General features: G+C 44.6%; 3 protein-coding genes across 4 annotated transcripts in view; 2 read left to right on the forward strand and 1 right to left on the reverse strand.

Moving 5' to 3' along the window:
* heatr5b (HEAT repeat containing 5B) overlaps nt 1–3,227 on the reverse strand; it is a 73,347-nt gene extending 70,120 nt beyond the window's left edge. Inside the window, 3 exon segments of the mRNA XM_064924504.1 lie at nt 1,644–1,855; nt 2,386–2,613; nt 3,128–3,227. Of these exon segments, the coding sequence (XP_064780576.1) occupies nt 1,644–1,855; nt 2,386–2,511 (338 nt within the window). The 5' untranslated portion in view covers nt 2,512–2,613; nt 3,128–3,227.
* Nucleotides 3,228–4,173: 946 nt separating this feature from the next.
* gpatch11 (G patch domain containing 11) lies at nt 4,174–8,490 on the forward strand. Of its 2 annotated transcripts, none has more exons than XM_064924506.1 (8): nt 4,174–4,510; nt 5,018–5,273; nt 5,634–5,675; nt 5,931–6,051; nt 7,010–7,100; nt 7,321–7,446; nt 7,848–7,929; nt 8,019–8,490. In XM_064924506.1, exons 2-8 carry the CDS (start codon nt 5,072–5,074, stop codon nt 8,075–8,077), a joined length of 723 nt encoding a protein of 240 aa, XP_064780578.1. In that variant the 5' UTR covers nt 4,174–4,510; nt 5,018–5,071; the 3' UTR covers nt 8,078–8,490. The 2 variants fall into 2 exon arrangements, with proteins under 2 accessions (XP_064780578.1, XP_064780577.1); XM_064924505.1 differs by having other exon boundaries at nt 4,175–4,510; nt 5,047–5,273.
* Nucleotides 8,491–8,881: 391 nt separating this feature from the next.
* eif2ak2 (eukaryotic translation initiation factor 2-alpha kinase 2) overlaps nt 8,882–16,887 on the forward strand; it is a 39,740-nt gene continuing 31,734 nt past the window's right edge. Inside the window, exon 1 of the mRNA XM_064924507.1 lies at nt 8,882–9,518. The gene's annotated coding sequence lies outside the window, so the exon portion shown is untranslated. The remainder of the gene's footprint in view (nt 9,519–16,887) is intronic.

Below are 16,887 nucleotides of genomic sequence, written 5' to 3' on the forward strand. Positions count from 1 at the left end.
TATAAAGTGCATTCGGAAAGTATTCAGACCCCTTGACTTTTTCCACATTTTGTTACGTTACAGCCTTGTTCTAAAATTACAGGTTTATTCTAAAATGGATTAGAAAACAAAAAAATCCTTAGCAATCTACACACAATACCCTATAATGACAAAGCAAACAGATTCAGACATTTTGGAAAATGTAATAAAATAGAAAAACAGAAATACTTTATTTACATATCCCAGTGTGAGGTGGGGGGGGGGAGTTGAGATCCCAGTGTGAGGTGGGGGGGGGGGGGGGTTGAGATTTTGTTATGGTATAGCCTTATTCTAAAATTAATTGAATAATGGTTTTTCTACATCAATCTACAAGCACATAATGACAATGCAAAAAGAGGTTTTTAGACATTTTTGCAAATGTTTTAAAAACAGAAATGTAAATACGCTATAAGTATTCAGACAGTTTGCTATGAGACTCGAAATTGAGCTCAGGTGCATCCTGTTTCCATTGATCATCCTTGAGATGTTTCTACAACTTCATTGGAGTCCACCTGTGGTAAATTAAATTGATTGGACATGATTTAGAAAGGCACACACCTGTCTATAGAAGGTCCCCAAGAACACAGTGACCTCCATCATTCTTAAATGGAAGAAGTTTGGAACCACCAAGACTCTTCGTAGAGCTGGCAACCTGGCCAAACTGAGCAATTGGAGGAGAAGGGCCTTGGTCAGGGAGGTGACCAAGAACCCGATGGTCACTCTGACAGATCTCCAGAGTTCATCAGCAGAGATGGGAGAACCTTCCAGAAGGACAACCATCTCTGCAGTACTCCACCAATCAGACCTTTATGGTAGTGACCAGACTGATGCCACTCCTCAGTAAAAGGCACATGACAGCCTGCTTGGAGTTTGCCAAAAGGCACCTGAAGGACCCTCAGACCATGAGAAACAAGATTTCCAGCAGCAGGGACTGGGGTACTAGTCAGGATGGAGGGAAAGTTGGACGGAGAAATGTACAGAGATCCTTGATGAAAACCTGCTCCAGAGCGCTCAGTACATCAGACTGGGGTGAAGGTTCACCTTCCAACAGGACAACGACCCTAAGCACACAGCCAAGACAATGCAGTGGTGGCTTCGGGACAAGTCTCTGAATGTCCATGAGTGGCCCAGCCAGACCCCGGACTTGAACCTGATCGAACATTTCTGGAGAGACCTGAAAATAGCTGTGCAGTGACGCTCCTCATCCAACCTGACAGAGCTTGAGAGGATCTGCAGAGAAGAATGGGAGAAACTGCCCAAACAGGTTTGGCAAGCTTGTAGAAGACTCGAGGCTGTAATCGCTGCCAAATGTGATCCAACAAAGTACTCAGTAAAAGGGTCTGAATACTTATTTAAATGTGATATTTAAGTGTTTTATTTGTAATACATTTGCAAAAATTACTAGAAACCTGTTTTTGATGTGTCATTATGGGGTATTGTGCGGTTTTAAAAATATATATTTTTAGAATAAGGCTGTAATGTAACAAAATTTGCAAAAAGTTAAGGGGTCTGAATACTTTCCAAATGCACTGTATGTATGTAGGTATGCATGTATGTAAAGCCTATAATTATAATGCTGAGACCTACATCTAATGCATAAATATATATCAATCTAAAAAGCTCACAGTTTGGTGGGGAGGTAAGTGGGCGTGTCATCCTTGCTCTTGATGATGTCGTTGCACTTGTCCAGCGTCTGGAAGACAGTGAAGGTGTCTCCTATGCTGTAGAGGGTAGCCAGGTTCTTCGCTAGCAGTTTCCTGGTGGGAGGGCCAGGGGCACTGCTGATCAACCCTGTCAGCTGCTCAACCAACTTCTTCTGCTTCTCCTTCACATCCACCTGGCAAGGGGAGGGGGAGGAGGAGGGAGAGGGGAGGAGAGGGGAGGAGGGGGAGGGGGGGAGGAGGGGGGGGGGGGGGAGGAGGGGGAGGGAGAGGGGGAGGAGGGAGGGGGAGGGGAGGAGGGGTGGAGGGAGGGGAGGGGGTGGAGGGAGGGGAGGGGGTGGAGGGAGGGGAGGGGGGGTGGTGGGAGGGGAGAGGGGGGGGGTGGGGAGGGGAGAGGAGGGGTGGTGAGAGAAGAGGGGGGGGGGGTGGTGGGAGGAGAGGGGGTGGGGAGGTGGGAGGAGAGGGGGGGGGGGAGGTGGGAGGAGAGGGGGGGGTGGGGAGGTGGGAGGAGAGGGGGGGTGGAGAGGGGGGCAAACACAGAGAGCATGCAAAAACACAATTAACAAAGTGTAGGTTGCAGAAAGATTAAATCGAATAACACTGACAGCACAGGTGTATGTGTGTGCAGTGTAACACAGGTGTATGTGTGCAGTGTAACACAAGTGTATTGGCTAGCGTGAGTAAATTCGTCTCTCTGTCAACTCACCTTGTTTGCTGCCACTAGAACCTTGTCCAGGAAGCGAAGCCATTCGAAGATGAAGACGGGTCTCTTAGCCTCAGTGATCTGGGCTAGGGCTTCCTCGTTCAGAAGTAGACTGTGAGCCAACTCCATGGCGATAGTAAATCCAGCTAGCGGTAGCTAATAGCCGATAGCTCTTGGGTAAAGGGTCCTCTCCTTCAGCTCACAGAGCCCAATGATACAGCCTCCTCAACTCTGGAAATGTATTGGAGAGAGAATATATTCACAATGGTATTATATATCAGGCCAGAGAGAGACCAAAGATAAACGTCAGAGCAAAGAGGATGTAACGGTAGCTAGCTAGCTACAAGCTAACGTTACAGAGTCAGAGGTGGTCGCTCCTGCCAACTATATTGGCGAGTAGTTAGTAAACACTAACACAAATAAATATTAATTTGGTAACGTTACAATGCTTCATAGTACCGGACCGTTATGTGACCAACTAATTTAACTGATATCTGGCTAACTACGTTTATAAAATGTTTGACTGACGTTGCAATGATAGAAGAGGGTTAGGAGCTCAGCTAATAAACATTAGCATTCAGGACACTTGCCACACAGCTTACTAGACCCAAATGAATGTCTAAAAAAACTCACAATCAAACGCCTTACACGAACACATCTATTTCATACAATTAATCACAGACGTAAATATTGAGTAGGCTTTAATCAACCAAATAAACAGAAACAAAAAACAACCTCGTCCTACCTGTTTTGTCGCCAAGATCATTGACGAATCATATGCCGTCAACTGTGTCGATGATGTGTATAAACCATGAAAAAAATTACAGGAGCGCTGTTTTGAAGTCACGCCGCAGCCATCTTGGTACTCTTCAATTAAACAAATATATTTTGGAAGCCATAGAAATGTAGATATTAAAGTCTACATTCGTTTTTGACACGTTTATTGTATTACAGTCACCTTAATGTATCATTTAAAATTAGATTATGTCAGCTAAACAGAAAGAAAAAAATACAAAATATATATAAAACATTTTTCTTAAAATATATATTTCTGGGAATATTAATGTTACTTTCCACACTAAAACAACTTAAATACATGTACATTTTGTTCTTGAAACATTTAATTAAAATGCTGTAGAATTCCATTCATTCCTACGGAGGCCTGCTTCCTACTAGGGAGTACCAATATGGCCGACCTACTAGGATATGAATTCAGGAATAACGTCAGAAAACCATAGGTTATACACGTGATTCGTCGGTGGGACTACGGTGGCACACAGTAGATTTATATTTTAACAAGAGTTGACCATATTATGAAGAGATGTACTCCTTGGATTATTTACCTACGATATAAACCATTTGAAACAATTTTATGTAATTAAATATTTTGGCCAAATTTCATATTCCCAAATGTAAATCATAAGAAAACACTCATTTTTCTTACCTTACCAAAATAAATTCAAAAATATTTTATCACAATTAAATACTGTACCAACAGTATATTTTAGGCTTTGTGTAATGCGTTAGCTCCGCCCCTGGCCCGCCCACAGCCAACTGTCCTTTGTACATTTCTATGTCAGACTTTTTCCCCAAAATAGTATTTAGACGCGCAACATGTAAACGGAACCAATCAAATGTAAACGGAACCAATCAAATGTAAACGGCACCAATCAAATGTAAACGGAACCAATCAAATGTAAACGGAACCAATCAAATGTAAACGGAACCAAATGTGCAGAGGTTCCAGCGGGAATCTTTTCGCGAACGGAAAAGGGTTGTCACTAGTTACCACAGCCACAAAGTCACAATTGTCGAGCTATGTCGTAAAAAAATATAAAAACAAAAAATAGCTTTTTGGTCTTAATTGATGGTTAGTGTTAGGCATAAAGTCAGTAACTTGGTGTGTTTAAGGTTATGTTTACAATCAGATTTTAAGAAGATGAATTGTAGAAATCGGCGGGGTTTAGCTGATTATGACATTGTGGATGTGGTAACTAGTGACGACCGAGAAAAGGTGAAAGCCAGCTGAACAATTACAGTCCTACAATAGTTCACTTGTTTGGTTTTACAAGTCAATCATGGCTGAAGACGAAGATGATTATATGTCTGATGCCTTTCTCAGTCAAATGTGAGTTTTTTTCCCCTTCAGTTTCCGTACGGTGAGGAAATGCATTGTAACTAACGGCTACATCTGTGTGCGAGTTTGTGATGATGGGTACCATTAGCTAGCTAGCTAGTTACTGCAACATTAGTTAACGTAGCTAATTAGCTAGCTACACAGATGAATAGGAGCCACGTTCGGTTGCCAAACGTTGCATATAGAAATGCAATGAATAAAGACGACATAATACTTTGGTCTCTTGCTTGGAATACATGTTGGAGAGGCAGATTTAGCAAACGAGCTAACTAGTCAAAGGCATGCTGACTAGTTAGCATACTACTGATTTAAGTAGTATTAGTAGTAGTAGTTATTGGCTGGATCAAAAGCCTGCACGTCGGGTTTCATGTGACTGTCTCACCTCACATTTAGTTACACATTCCACAGAAGAATATTCAAAAAATATACTTTAGTGTCTATTGTCTGGTTATTACATGTGTGTTCCGTTTATAGCTAAGTTCTCCGTTTATGTGCAAGGTTCTCTCTGTGTCCCATCTCCCTGGCAGACCAGATGTGAAGCCCGGTATCCCGATGGTGAAACGTGTGAAGGAGGCCCTGAGGAAAGAGGTGCTTCACAAGGAGAAGAACGTTAAGAACCGCCAGAAGACTATTAAAGAGTTGGAGCAGGAGAGTAGAGAGATGGCACAGCATAGCACCATTAGCAACCAGAACAAGGGCTTTGCTCTGCTGCAGAAGATGGGTTACAAAGCTGGACAAGGCCTGGGGAAGCAGGGTTAGTCCTCTCCAGTTCAACTCAGACTTCTTAACTGAATCAGTTCAACTCAGAAATAAATACCTGACTTTAATGTATTCAGCTAGGAGTTAAGCCAGACATCACAGTAATTAAGCCAGTCAGGTCTCTTTAGTGATGGAGTTAGTATTGTAGCAAAGTCAGGAGATTAGTCCAGAGTGGGACTTGAACCCAGCACTTTGGTACTGTCAACCCAACACCTTATCAGTTCCGCTAAGAGATGTGAACCCTTGACGAGGTCTCTGTGTTGGAATAAAGTTGTCAGGTCTGATCATCATATTGTAACATCACATGGTAGATTTTCTTCAAGTAATTGATTCCTGTCTTTATTCCCTCTTGCAGGGGCGGGAAGAGTCGAACCTATTCCATTAAATATCAAAACAGGTGAGAATTAATTTGTATATCCAAAATGTAAGTACATTCTAACCTACACATTGACAGTGTATACATTGTATGCATCAACATTACCTTTCTGAAGAGATGTAGCCTACCTAATGTAATTAATACATTATCTCTAACATTACCTTCTGAAGAGATGTAGCCTACCTAATGTAATTAATACATTATCTCTAACATTACCTTCTGTTATTGCAATGGTTGTAAACATACTGCATCATCCTGTGGTTATGTATCACTCAGACAGAGGGGGCATCGGGATGGAGGGAGTGAAGAAGAGGAAAGCAGAGGAGGAACTTGAACATTACCGTCAGAAAGCCCGGGCCAAACAACAGAATGAGAAACAGTCCCTGGAGGACTTCAGGTAAAAACCGAGTCCCAGATGGCACCCTGTTCCCTATTGGCTCTGGTCTAATGGCACCCTATTGGCTCTGGTCTAATGGCACCCTATTGGCTCTGGTCTAATGGCACCCTATTGGCTCTGGTCTAATGGCACCCTATTGGCTCTGGTCTAATGGCACCCTATTGGCTCTGGTCTAATGGCACCCTATTGGCTCTGGTCTCATGGCACCCTATTCCCTATTGGCTCTGGCCTAATGATGCCCTATTCCCTATTGGCTCTGGTCTAATGGCACCCTAATCACTATTGGCTCTGGTCTAATGGCACCCTATTCCCTATTGGCTCTAGTCTAATGGCACCAGTCAGGTGCTGGTCAAATGTGTTCTTATGCTGTGTACGTGTGTTCTAATGCTGTGTATATGTTTTTCTAATTCTGTGTACGTGTGTTCTAAGGCTGTGTACGTGTGTTCTAAGGCTGTGCACGTGTGTTCCAATGCTGTGCGCCTGTGTTCTAATGCTGTGCGCGTGTGTTCTAATGCTGTGCGCCTGTGTTCTAATGCTGTGCGCCTGTGTTCTAATGCTGTGCGCCTGTGTTCTAATGCTGTGCGCCTGTGTTCTAATGCTGTGCGCCTGTGTTCTAATGCTGTGCGCCTGTGTTCTAATGCTGTGCGCCTGTGTTCTAATGCTGTGCGCCTGTGTTCTAATGCTGTGCGCCTGTGTTCTAATGCTGTGCGCCTGTGTTCTAATGCTGTGCGCCTGTGTTCTAATGCTGTGCGCCTGTGTTCTAATGCTGTGCGCCTGTGTTCTAATGCTGTGCGCCTGTGTTCTAATGCTGTGCGCCTGTGTTCTAATGCTGTGCGCGTGTGTTCTAATGCTGTGCGCCTGTGTTCTAATGCTGTGCGCCTGTGTTCTAATGCTGTGCGCCTGTGTTCTAATGCTGTGCGCCTGTGTTCTAATGCTGTGCGCCTGTGTTCTACATCAGAGTGAGGATGAGGACAGAGAGGGAAGAGCAAAAGATTGAGGGGGACCTCAGGAGGAGTCAGAAAGCCTGTGAGCAGCTGGACAGTCAGAAGGTTAGACACACACACACACACACAGTCTTTTGTCTGCAAAAAGTACATTTGGTGGAAACACACATCTGGTGGAAAATGTGTGGATTTGACAATATTTACCTGAACATCTGTTGCCAATTGCATTGAAACCCAGCTAGTCACAAAATCTATTAACAAGAAGAAGACCAGGCCTTTTATGTTTAACTCTGACTATACTGAATACTCTCCTTTTGAATTCCAGGGTGTCCCGGTGCCCAGGGAAGACTGGTACTGGCCTAAACTGGTTGTTGAGGAGGAAGAGGAAGACAAAGTGGTTGAGGATGAGGAGGAAGAGGAAGACAAGGTGGTGGAGGAGGATGAGTTAACTGTTAGTACATTTCATTTGAATATGATAGAAGCTTCAGGAAAGAGACTAAAGATATGGCCAGTTAAAGAATAGACATTTTAATGGCGTTAAACAGTAGGGTTGAATTAAGAATCAACGTTTTAATGGCGTTAAACAGTAGGGTTGAATTAAGAATCGACGTTTTAATGGCGTGAAACAGTAGGGTTGAATTAAGAATCGACGTTTTAATGGCGTGAAACAGTAGGGTTGAATTAAGAATCGACGTTTTAATGGCGTGAAACAGTAGGGTTGAATTAAAAATAGACGTTTTAATGGCATGAAACAGTAGGGTTGAATTAAGAATCGATGAAAGAATAAATTGAATCTAGATTATTATTTTGAAGTTCCTCCAGTGACAGCCCTGTTTTCCTGATCTTTTCTAGTCACTGGACAAGCTACAAATTCTGACATCATATTTAAGAGGGGTCCATTTTTACTGCATATGGTGTGGGACCGCTTACAATGGTAAGAATTGAATCCTCCTCGCTTAAATAAAAACATCCCTGGCCATTGTAAGACATTGAATACCACTTTACACGGTTTGTGACCTACAGATGAGGAGGATCTGTGCTCTAATTGTCCTGGGGACGCAGCTGTAGACCACGATGACTGAACCACTGCAGAATAATCACCAGAAGAGACTGGAGGCATCGACCAGTCGGATTCGTAAACATATGGGGATTATAAATGGGATCGGAGGCCGTATGTATGAATGTACCGATCTGTAGGATTTTTCTCTTTAGAGGACAATGAATAAGGTTACGTGAACAGAGAGGGACTGATCCTAGATCAGCACTGCTGTTCTGAGCCGGTTGACGTATATAACAGCTGCCCCTGTATGATATATATATATATATATATAAATATAGGTGGGATTTGACCTATAAAGTGTGCATTTGTATTATTTATAGACAGGACATTTGATGTATTTTCTTCCTGAACATGTTTTTTTTTGTTTAATAAATTAAAACATTTTTTTTTATATGATTCAGAAACCATGAATTAAAAAGGTTATTTAGATTATAATCTGTATTGTGTTATTTGTACATTTGAGAGGCAAACTTGATATTAGCGTAGGGTTCATTCATTCATGTCATCCACAGACCATTGTATTCAATAGGATGCCACATTTATTGCAAATGCACATATCATTTTTGGAGCTGTTTAAAAAATATATGGCACTTTCACCAATTTATTGGCATGTAAACATACCTTTTTTTTCTTATTCGTTTAACCCAAAACTTCTCACATACATATTACTAACTGAATTTCGTATTGTTTTATTTTGGGAATATAATTCCTTGTCGCCAACACATAGACGTCAGCCCAGTAGCCATATTGACTGATGACGTGTGGTTCGGGAAATCGAAACCAAAGATTATGGATATAGTGACAAGATACGCGTCTCTCCTTCCGAACAATGGGAGTTATTGTCCACAACGCGGACCGGTGGACTGTTTAGCTCCCGCCTATCCTTTCTTTGTATTTTTAACGTCAACCGCCTGTATTCAATAGAGAGAGAGAGACGCTATGCCACTCCTCAATCCTGAATATGCATAGCCGTCTCGAGACAAATTCCGATATAGTGTTGCTTTTTTTCAAAGTTGCCGTGATGTCACGTGTCCTACTTAAATCAGTAACTCGTAACAATTTAACCATTGCAAAATGTATATTCGAGCAAATAAATCTCACGCAGCAAATAAGCCATTACTTTCTTTGTTGACCATATTCGACACTCGCATTGACCTCCATAAAAAAAACTCACGTAACCTGCTGGAGACGGATTTTCATCCGAGTTGAGCATCTCTCTTCCTTTCCCTCTGTAGAAACTTTTCCTCTCTTTTGAAGCACAAAACGAAAGTAAAGCGCGATGACTGGACACTGACAGCAGTGCAGTCGCTAAGTGTTCAAACACTTGTGGGAACCATCTACACCAAGGACTCTAACAATAAATGATACATAACTATAAAACGTTCGAGAGCATCCACACATTCACCGATCAATCCACTGGTCAACGCATCCTACTGCACGCTAAAAGGCCTATTAATAAATCGGTAAGTAACACAGACGATTCAGTACATTAGGGTGTGTTCATTGTCATATTGTGAACTGCAAATAATACTTCAATGCACATGTCACGAAAAAAAATATATAGAAACTCGTATTTAAATGAAGCAATTCAACAACATATGCCGTTTAGCCTGCGCGTCTTTTATATCATGTCATTGCTTGCTTGGTTCCCAACTGATTTCCATTTTTCGAATGGATGTCAATTTGTTTTGGATCTTATTTTTCACTGTGTTCATCTCTCTGTTTGATCTGTGCAACCATTAACAATGTATCAGTGTAACAATATCATTTCTGTGGCCAAAGTGATCACACCAACGCACGCTCTCTCAACTTTCCCCTTGAGAGTTCTTCTTCGGTGGAATTTAACGGTGGTTGGCATCCAATAGGTTGCGTTACCGTCCCCAACTGGACTCTAGTATAAATCCATTATACTTTGTGATAAAACATGTTTTTTTAAACACCCAAGTACTTCTCTACAGCTGCTACCACAATATCTATTTTCTGTGATTCACGTGCCATTTCTGCGGTACAGTTAAAAACCATTGCTATGAATGATAAGAAACCAGCCTTCCTTTCCTTACCCGGTAGTTAATTTGGACTAGGCCTATTTTACATTCAGCAAGAGCAAGACTGTTTCTCCCCAACAAAAGGCTATTTAGGCCTAGTATAAAATAAATGTCCTACAGCTTTTGTAGATCGTAGCTATTCCTGGGATGACACATGAAAATGAATTAAGTAGATACAAGGAATACAGTCGTGGTTTGAGTCCGTGTAGCCTATTGCACACAAGAACAGCTGGAAGAGAGAAAGGCTAGTTGCTTGGCGGAAGTAAGACGTTAAATATTTGGCCATTCATTACGTAGGAAAAAAATAGGGTTCTTTGGGTAGGGTGATGGTTCTATGTGGAACCACAATGACTCAAAGAACCCTTTGAGGTCTTCAACAATTCTTTACTATTCACAAAAAGGGTTCTTTGCTCCTTTAGTGAGAATAAAAATGTAAGGGAGGCGGCTCATTGGAATATCTGAGGGAGTGGTTTGGTTTGGAAACCTTTTTTGTGCAACCATGAGTAATAGTGTCGTTCCAGTTTATTTAATGTGTTGTGTAATGCCATTACATGTTACATAAACCTATGGCCAGTGACTGACTCATTTACTGTAAGGTCTTGAGTCTACAAGTCCAGGTCTGGGAGGAGATCCCTCAGGAGACCATCCGCCACCTCATCGGGAGCATGCCCAGGCGTTGGAGGTCATACAGGCATGTGGAGGCCACACTCACTACTGAGCCTCATTTTGACTTGTTCTAAGGACATTACATCAAAGTTGGATCAGCCTGTAGTGTGGTTTTCCACTTTAATTTTGAGTGTGACTCCAAATCCAGACCTCCATGGGTTGACAAATTTGATTTCCATTGATCATTTTTGTGTGAACGGTTGACTAAATCAGTCAGAGGGTCTCAGTTCTCTCCTCAGGGACCCACAGCTGTTCCAGAGGGTCTCAGTTCTCTCCTCAGGGACACACAGCTGTTCCAGAGGGTCTCAGTTCTCTCCTCAGGGACCCACAGCTGTTCCAGGGGGTCTCAGTTCTCTCCTCAGGGTCCTCCAGCTGTTCCAGAGGTAGCTATTTGATTCAACTTAATGTAACGGATGTGAAACGGCTAGCTAGTTAGCGGTGGTGCGCGCATAACGTTTCAATCGATGACGTCACTCACTTTGAGACCTTGAAGTAGTTGTTTCCCTTGCAGACTCTTGCAGATCAGTTTCCCTCATCACTCAGCCACATAATACCAGGGTATATCTGGTGGTCTGTCTCCTCATCACTCAGCCACATAATGCCAGGGTATATCTGGTGGTCTGTCTCCTCATCACTCAGCCACATAATGCCAGGGTATATCTGGTGGTCTGTCTCCTCATCACTGAGCCACATAATGCCAGGGTATATCTGGTGGTCTGTCTCCTCATCACTCAGCCACATAATGCCAGGGTATATCTGGTGGTCTGTCTCCTCATCACTCAGCCACATAATACCAGGGTATATCTGGTGGTCTGTCTCCTCATCACTCAGCCACATAATACCAGTGTATATCTGGTGGTCTGTCTCCTCACCACTCAGCCACATAATGCCAGGGTATATCTGGTGGTCTGTCTCCTCACCGCTCAGCCACATAATGCCAGGGTATATCTGGTGGTCTGTCTCCTCACTCAGCCACATAATGCCAGGGTATATCTGGTGGTCTGTCTCCTCACTCAGCCACATAATGCCAGGGTATATCTGGTGGTCTGTCTCCTCACCACTCAGCCACATAATGCCAGGGTATATCTGGTGGTCTGTCTCCTCACCGCTCAGCCACATAATGCCAGGGTATATCTGGTGGTCTGTCTCCTCACTCAGCCACATAATGCCAGGGTATATCTGGTGGTCTGTCTCCTCACTCAGCCACATAATGCCAGGGTATATCTGGTGGTCTGTCTCCTCACTCAGCCACATAATGCCAGGGTATATCTGGTGGTCTGTCTCCTCATCACTCAGCCACATAATACCAGGGTATATCTGGTGGTCTGTCTCCTCACCACTCAGTCACATAATACCAGGGTATATCTGGTGGTCTGTCTCCTCACCGCTCAGCCACATAATGCCAGGGTATATCTGGTGTTCTGTCTCCTCACCACTACATAATACCAGGGTATATCTGGTGGTCTGTCTCCTCATCGCTCAGCCACATAATACCAGGGTATATCTGGTGGTCTGTCTCCTCACTCAGCCACATAATGCCAGGGTATATCTGGTTGTCTGTCTCCTCACTCAGCCACATAATGCCAGGGTATATCTGGTGGTCTGTCTCCTCACCGCTCAGCCACATAATGCCAGGGTATATCTGGTGTTCTGTCTCCTCACCACTACATAATACCAGGGTATATCTGGTGGTCTGTCTCCTCACTCAGCCACATAATGCCAGGGTATATCTGGTGGTCTGTCTCCTCACTCAGCCACATAATGCCAGGGTATATCTGGTGGTCTGTCTCCTCACCGCTCAGCCACATAATGCCAGGGTATATCTGGTGTTCTGTCTCCTCATCACTCAGCCACATAATACCAGGGTATATCTGGTGGTCTGTCTCCTCATCGCTCAGCCACATAATACCAGGGTATATCTGGTGGTCTGTCTCCTCACTCAGCCACATAATACCAGGGTATATCTGGTGGTCTGTCTCCTCACTCAGCCACATAATGCCAGGGTATATCTGGTGGTCTGTCTCCTCATCACTCAGCCACATAATACCAGGGTATATCTGGTGGTCTGTCTCCTCATCACTCAGCCACATAATACCAGGGTATATCTGGTGGTCTGTCTCCTCATCGCTCAGCCACATAATACCAGGGTATATCTGGTGGTCTGTCTCCTCACTCAGCCACATAATGCCAGGGTATATCTGGTGGTCTGTCTCCTCATCACTCAGCCACATAATACCAGGGTATATCTGGTGGTCTGTCTCCTCATCACTCAGCCACATAATACCAGGGTATATCTGGTGGCCTGTCTCCTCATCACTCAGCCACATAATACCAGGGTATATCTGTGTGTCTGTCTCCTCACTCAGCCACATAATGCCAGGGTATATCTGGTGGTCTTTCTCCTCACTCAGTCACATAATGCCAGGGTATATCTGGTGGTCTGTCTCCTTATCGCTCAGCCACATATTACCAGGGTATATCTGGTGGTCTGTCTCCTCATCACTCAGCCACATAATACCAGGGTATATCTGGTGGTCTGTCTCCTCATCACTCAGCCACATAATACCAGGGTATATCTGGTGGTCTGTCTCCTCATCACTCAGCCACATAATGCCAGGGTATATCTGGTGGTCTTTCTCCTCATCACTCAGCCACATAATGCCAGGGTATATCTGGTGGTCTGTCTCCTCACCACTACATAATACCAGGGTATATCTGGTGGTCTGTCTCCTCATCCCTCAGCCACATAATACCAGGGTATATCTGGTGGTCTGTCTCCTCATCACTCAGCCACATAATACCAGGGTATATCTGGTGGTCTGTCTCCTCACCACTCAGCCACATAATGCCAGGGTATATCTGGTGGTCTGTCTCCTCATCACTCAGCCACATAATACCAGGTTATATCTGGTGGTCTGTCTCCTCATCACTCAGCCACATAATACCAGGGTATATCTGGTGGTCTGTCTCCTCATCACTCAGCCACATAATGCCAGGGTATATCTGGTGGTCTGTCTCCTCATCACTCAGTCACATAATACCAGGGTATATCTGGTGGTCTGTCTCCTCATCACTCAGCCACATAATACCAGGGTATATCTGGTGGTCTGTCTCCTCAGCCACATAATACCAGGGTATATCTGGTGGTCTGTCTCCTCATCGCTCAGCCACATAATACCAGGGTATATCTGGTGGTCTGTCTCCTCATCACTCAGCCACATAATACCAGGGTATATCTGGTGGTCTGTCTCCTCATTACTCAGCCACATAATACCAGGGTATATCTGGTGGTCTGTCTCCTCATCACTACATAATGCCAGGGTATATCTGGTGGTCTGTCTCCTCATCACTCAGTCACATAATACCAGGGTATATCTGGTGGTCTGTCTCCTCATCACTCAGCCACATAATACCAGGGTATATCTGGTGGTCTGTCTCCTCACCACTCAGTCACATAATACCAGGGTATATCTGGTGGTCTGTCTGCTCATCGCTCAGCCACATAATACCAGGGTATATCTGGTGGTCTGTCTCCTCATCACTCAGCCACATAATACCAGGGTATATCTGGTGGTCTGTCTCCTCATCACTCAGCCACATAATGCCAGGGTATATCTGGTGGTCTGTCTCCTCATCACTCAGTCACATAATACCAGGGTATATCTGGTGGTCTGTCTCCTCATCACTCAGCCACATAATACCAGGGTATATCTGGTGGTCTGTCTCCTCATCACTCAGCCACATAATGCCAGGGTATATCTGGTGGTTTGTCTCCTCACCACTCAGCCACATAATACCAGGGTGTATCTGGTGGTCTGTCTCCATAATGCCAGGGTATATCTGGTGGTCTGTCTCCTCATGGCTCAGCCACATAATACCAGGGTATATCTGGTGGTCAATATCCCTGATCTTACCTGTGCACATAGCGATCTCTTGTTTATAGGTAGGTTTCTAGATAATATATCTCACACACCAATTGACCGTTAATCAAACAAAATATTCTCCATTTGGCTTTATGATTAATCTCCTCCAACCATTTTCTTCATAATGTGAAGTCGTGACTTGCGACATACGCCTAGTTTCCTGAATCGGGTCACATGTTGCATCAATAGTTTGTTTTGTTTTAACCATATATCTCCATTTGGTTTTCCGACAGATGTTCACAGTCAGAGTGTTGAGGAGATCAGACATTTCAGTTGCTCAGGCTCCCCCTATGGATAGATCCCATTGAAAAACTTTACTAGCAGCTGGCATATCCAACAATCATATCAAACTGTATTTGTCATATGCACCCAGTGGCAGTTCTAGCTTGTATGGCTCCCTGGGCGAGACTACATTACCCATCCCCCAACACCGTCAACCAAGAGTCTAGACTACATTACCCATCCCCCAACAATGTCAACCAAGAGTCTAGACCTCATTACCCATCCCCCAACAATGTCAACCAAGAGTCTAGACTACATTACCCATCCCCCAACAATGTCAACCAAGAGTCTAGACTACATTACCCATCCCCCAACAATGTCAACCAAGAGTCTAGACTACATTACCCATCCCCCAACAATGTCAACCAAGAGTCTAGACCTCATTACCCATCCCCCAACACTGTAAACCAAGAGGCGAGACTACATTACCCATCCCCCAACACTGTCAACCAAGAGTCTAGACTACATTACCCATCCCCCAACAATGTCAACCAAGAGTCTAGACAACATTACCCATCCCCCAACAATGTCAACCAAGAGTCTAGACTACATTACCCATCCCCCAACAATGTCAACCAAGAGTCTAGACTACATTACCCATCCCCCAACAATGTCAACCAAGAGTCTAGACAACATTACCCATCCCCTCCAACACCGTCAACCAAGAGTCAAGACCTCATTACCCATCCCCCAACAATGTCAACCAAGAGTCAAGACTACATTACCCATCCCCCAATACTGACAATCAAGAGTCAAGACCTCATTACCCATCCCCCAACACTGTCAACCAAGAGTCAAGACTACATTACCCATCCCCCAACACTGTCAACCAAGAGTCAAGACTACATTACCCATCCCCCAACACTGTCAACCAAGAGTCAAGACTAAACCATTTACATTTAAGTCATTTAGCAGACGCTCTTATCCAGAGCGACTTACAAATTGGTGAATTCACCTTCTGACATCAGTGGAACAGCCACTTTACAATAGTGCATCTAAATCATTTAAGGGGGGGGGTGAGAAGGATTGCTTTATCCTATCCTAGGTATTCCTTGAAGAGGTGGGGTTTCAGGTGTCTCCGGAAGGTGGTGATTGACTCCGCTGTCCTGGCGTCGTGAGGGAGTTTGTTCCACCATTGGGGGGCCAGAGCAGCGAACAGTTTTGACTGGGCTGAGCGGGAACTATACTTCATCAGTGGTAGGGAGGCGAGCAGGCCAGAGGTGGATGAACGCAGTGCCCTTGTTTGGGTGTAGGGCCTGATCAGAGCCTGGAGGTACTGCGGTGCCGTTCCCCTCACAGCTCCGGTGGCAAGCACCATGGTCTTGTAGCGGATGCGAGCTTCAACTGGAAGCCAGTGGAGAGAGCGGAGGAGCGGGGTGACGTGAGAGAACTTGGGAAGGTTGAACACCAGACGGGCTGCGGCGTTCTGGATGAGTTGTAGGGGTTTAATGGCACAGGCAGGGAGCCCAGCCAACAGCGAGTTGCAGTAATCCAGACGGGAGATGACAAGTGCCTGGATTAGGACCTGCGCCGCTTCCTGTGTGACGCAGGGTCGTACTCTGCGGATGTTGTAGAGCATGAACCTACAGGAACGGGCCACCGCCTTGATGTTAGTTGAGAACAACAGGGTGTTGTCCAGGATCACGCCAAGGTTCTTAGCGCTCTGGGAGGAGGAAACAATGGAGTTGTCAACCGTGATGGCGAGATCATGGAACGGGCAGTCCTTCCCCGGGAGGAAGAGCAGCTCCGTCTTGCCGAGGTTCAGCTTGAGGTGGTGATCCGTCATCCACACTGATATGTCTGCCAGACATGCAGAGATGCGATTCACCACCTGGTCATCAGAAGGGGGAAAGGAGAAGATTAATTGTGTGTCGTCTGCATAGCAATGATAGGAGAGACCATGTGAGGTTATGACA

This window comes from Oncorhynchus masou, chromosome 18, assembly GCF_036934945.1.
Source record: "Oncorhynchus masou masou isolate Uvic2021 chromosome 18, UVic_Omas_1.1, whole genome shotgun sequence".
NCBI classification, from domain to species: domain Eukaryota; kingdom Metazoa; phylum Chordata; class Actinopteri; order Salmoniformes; family Salmonidae; genus Oncorhynchus; species Oncorhynchus masou.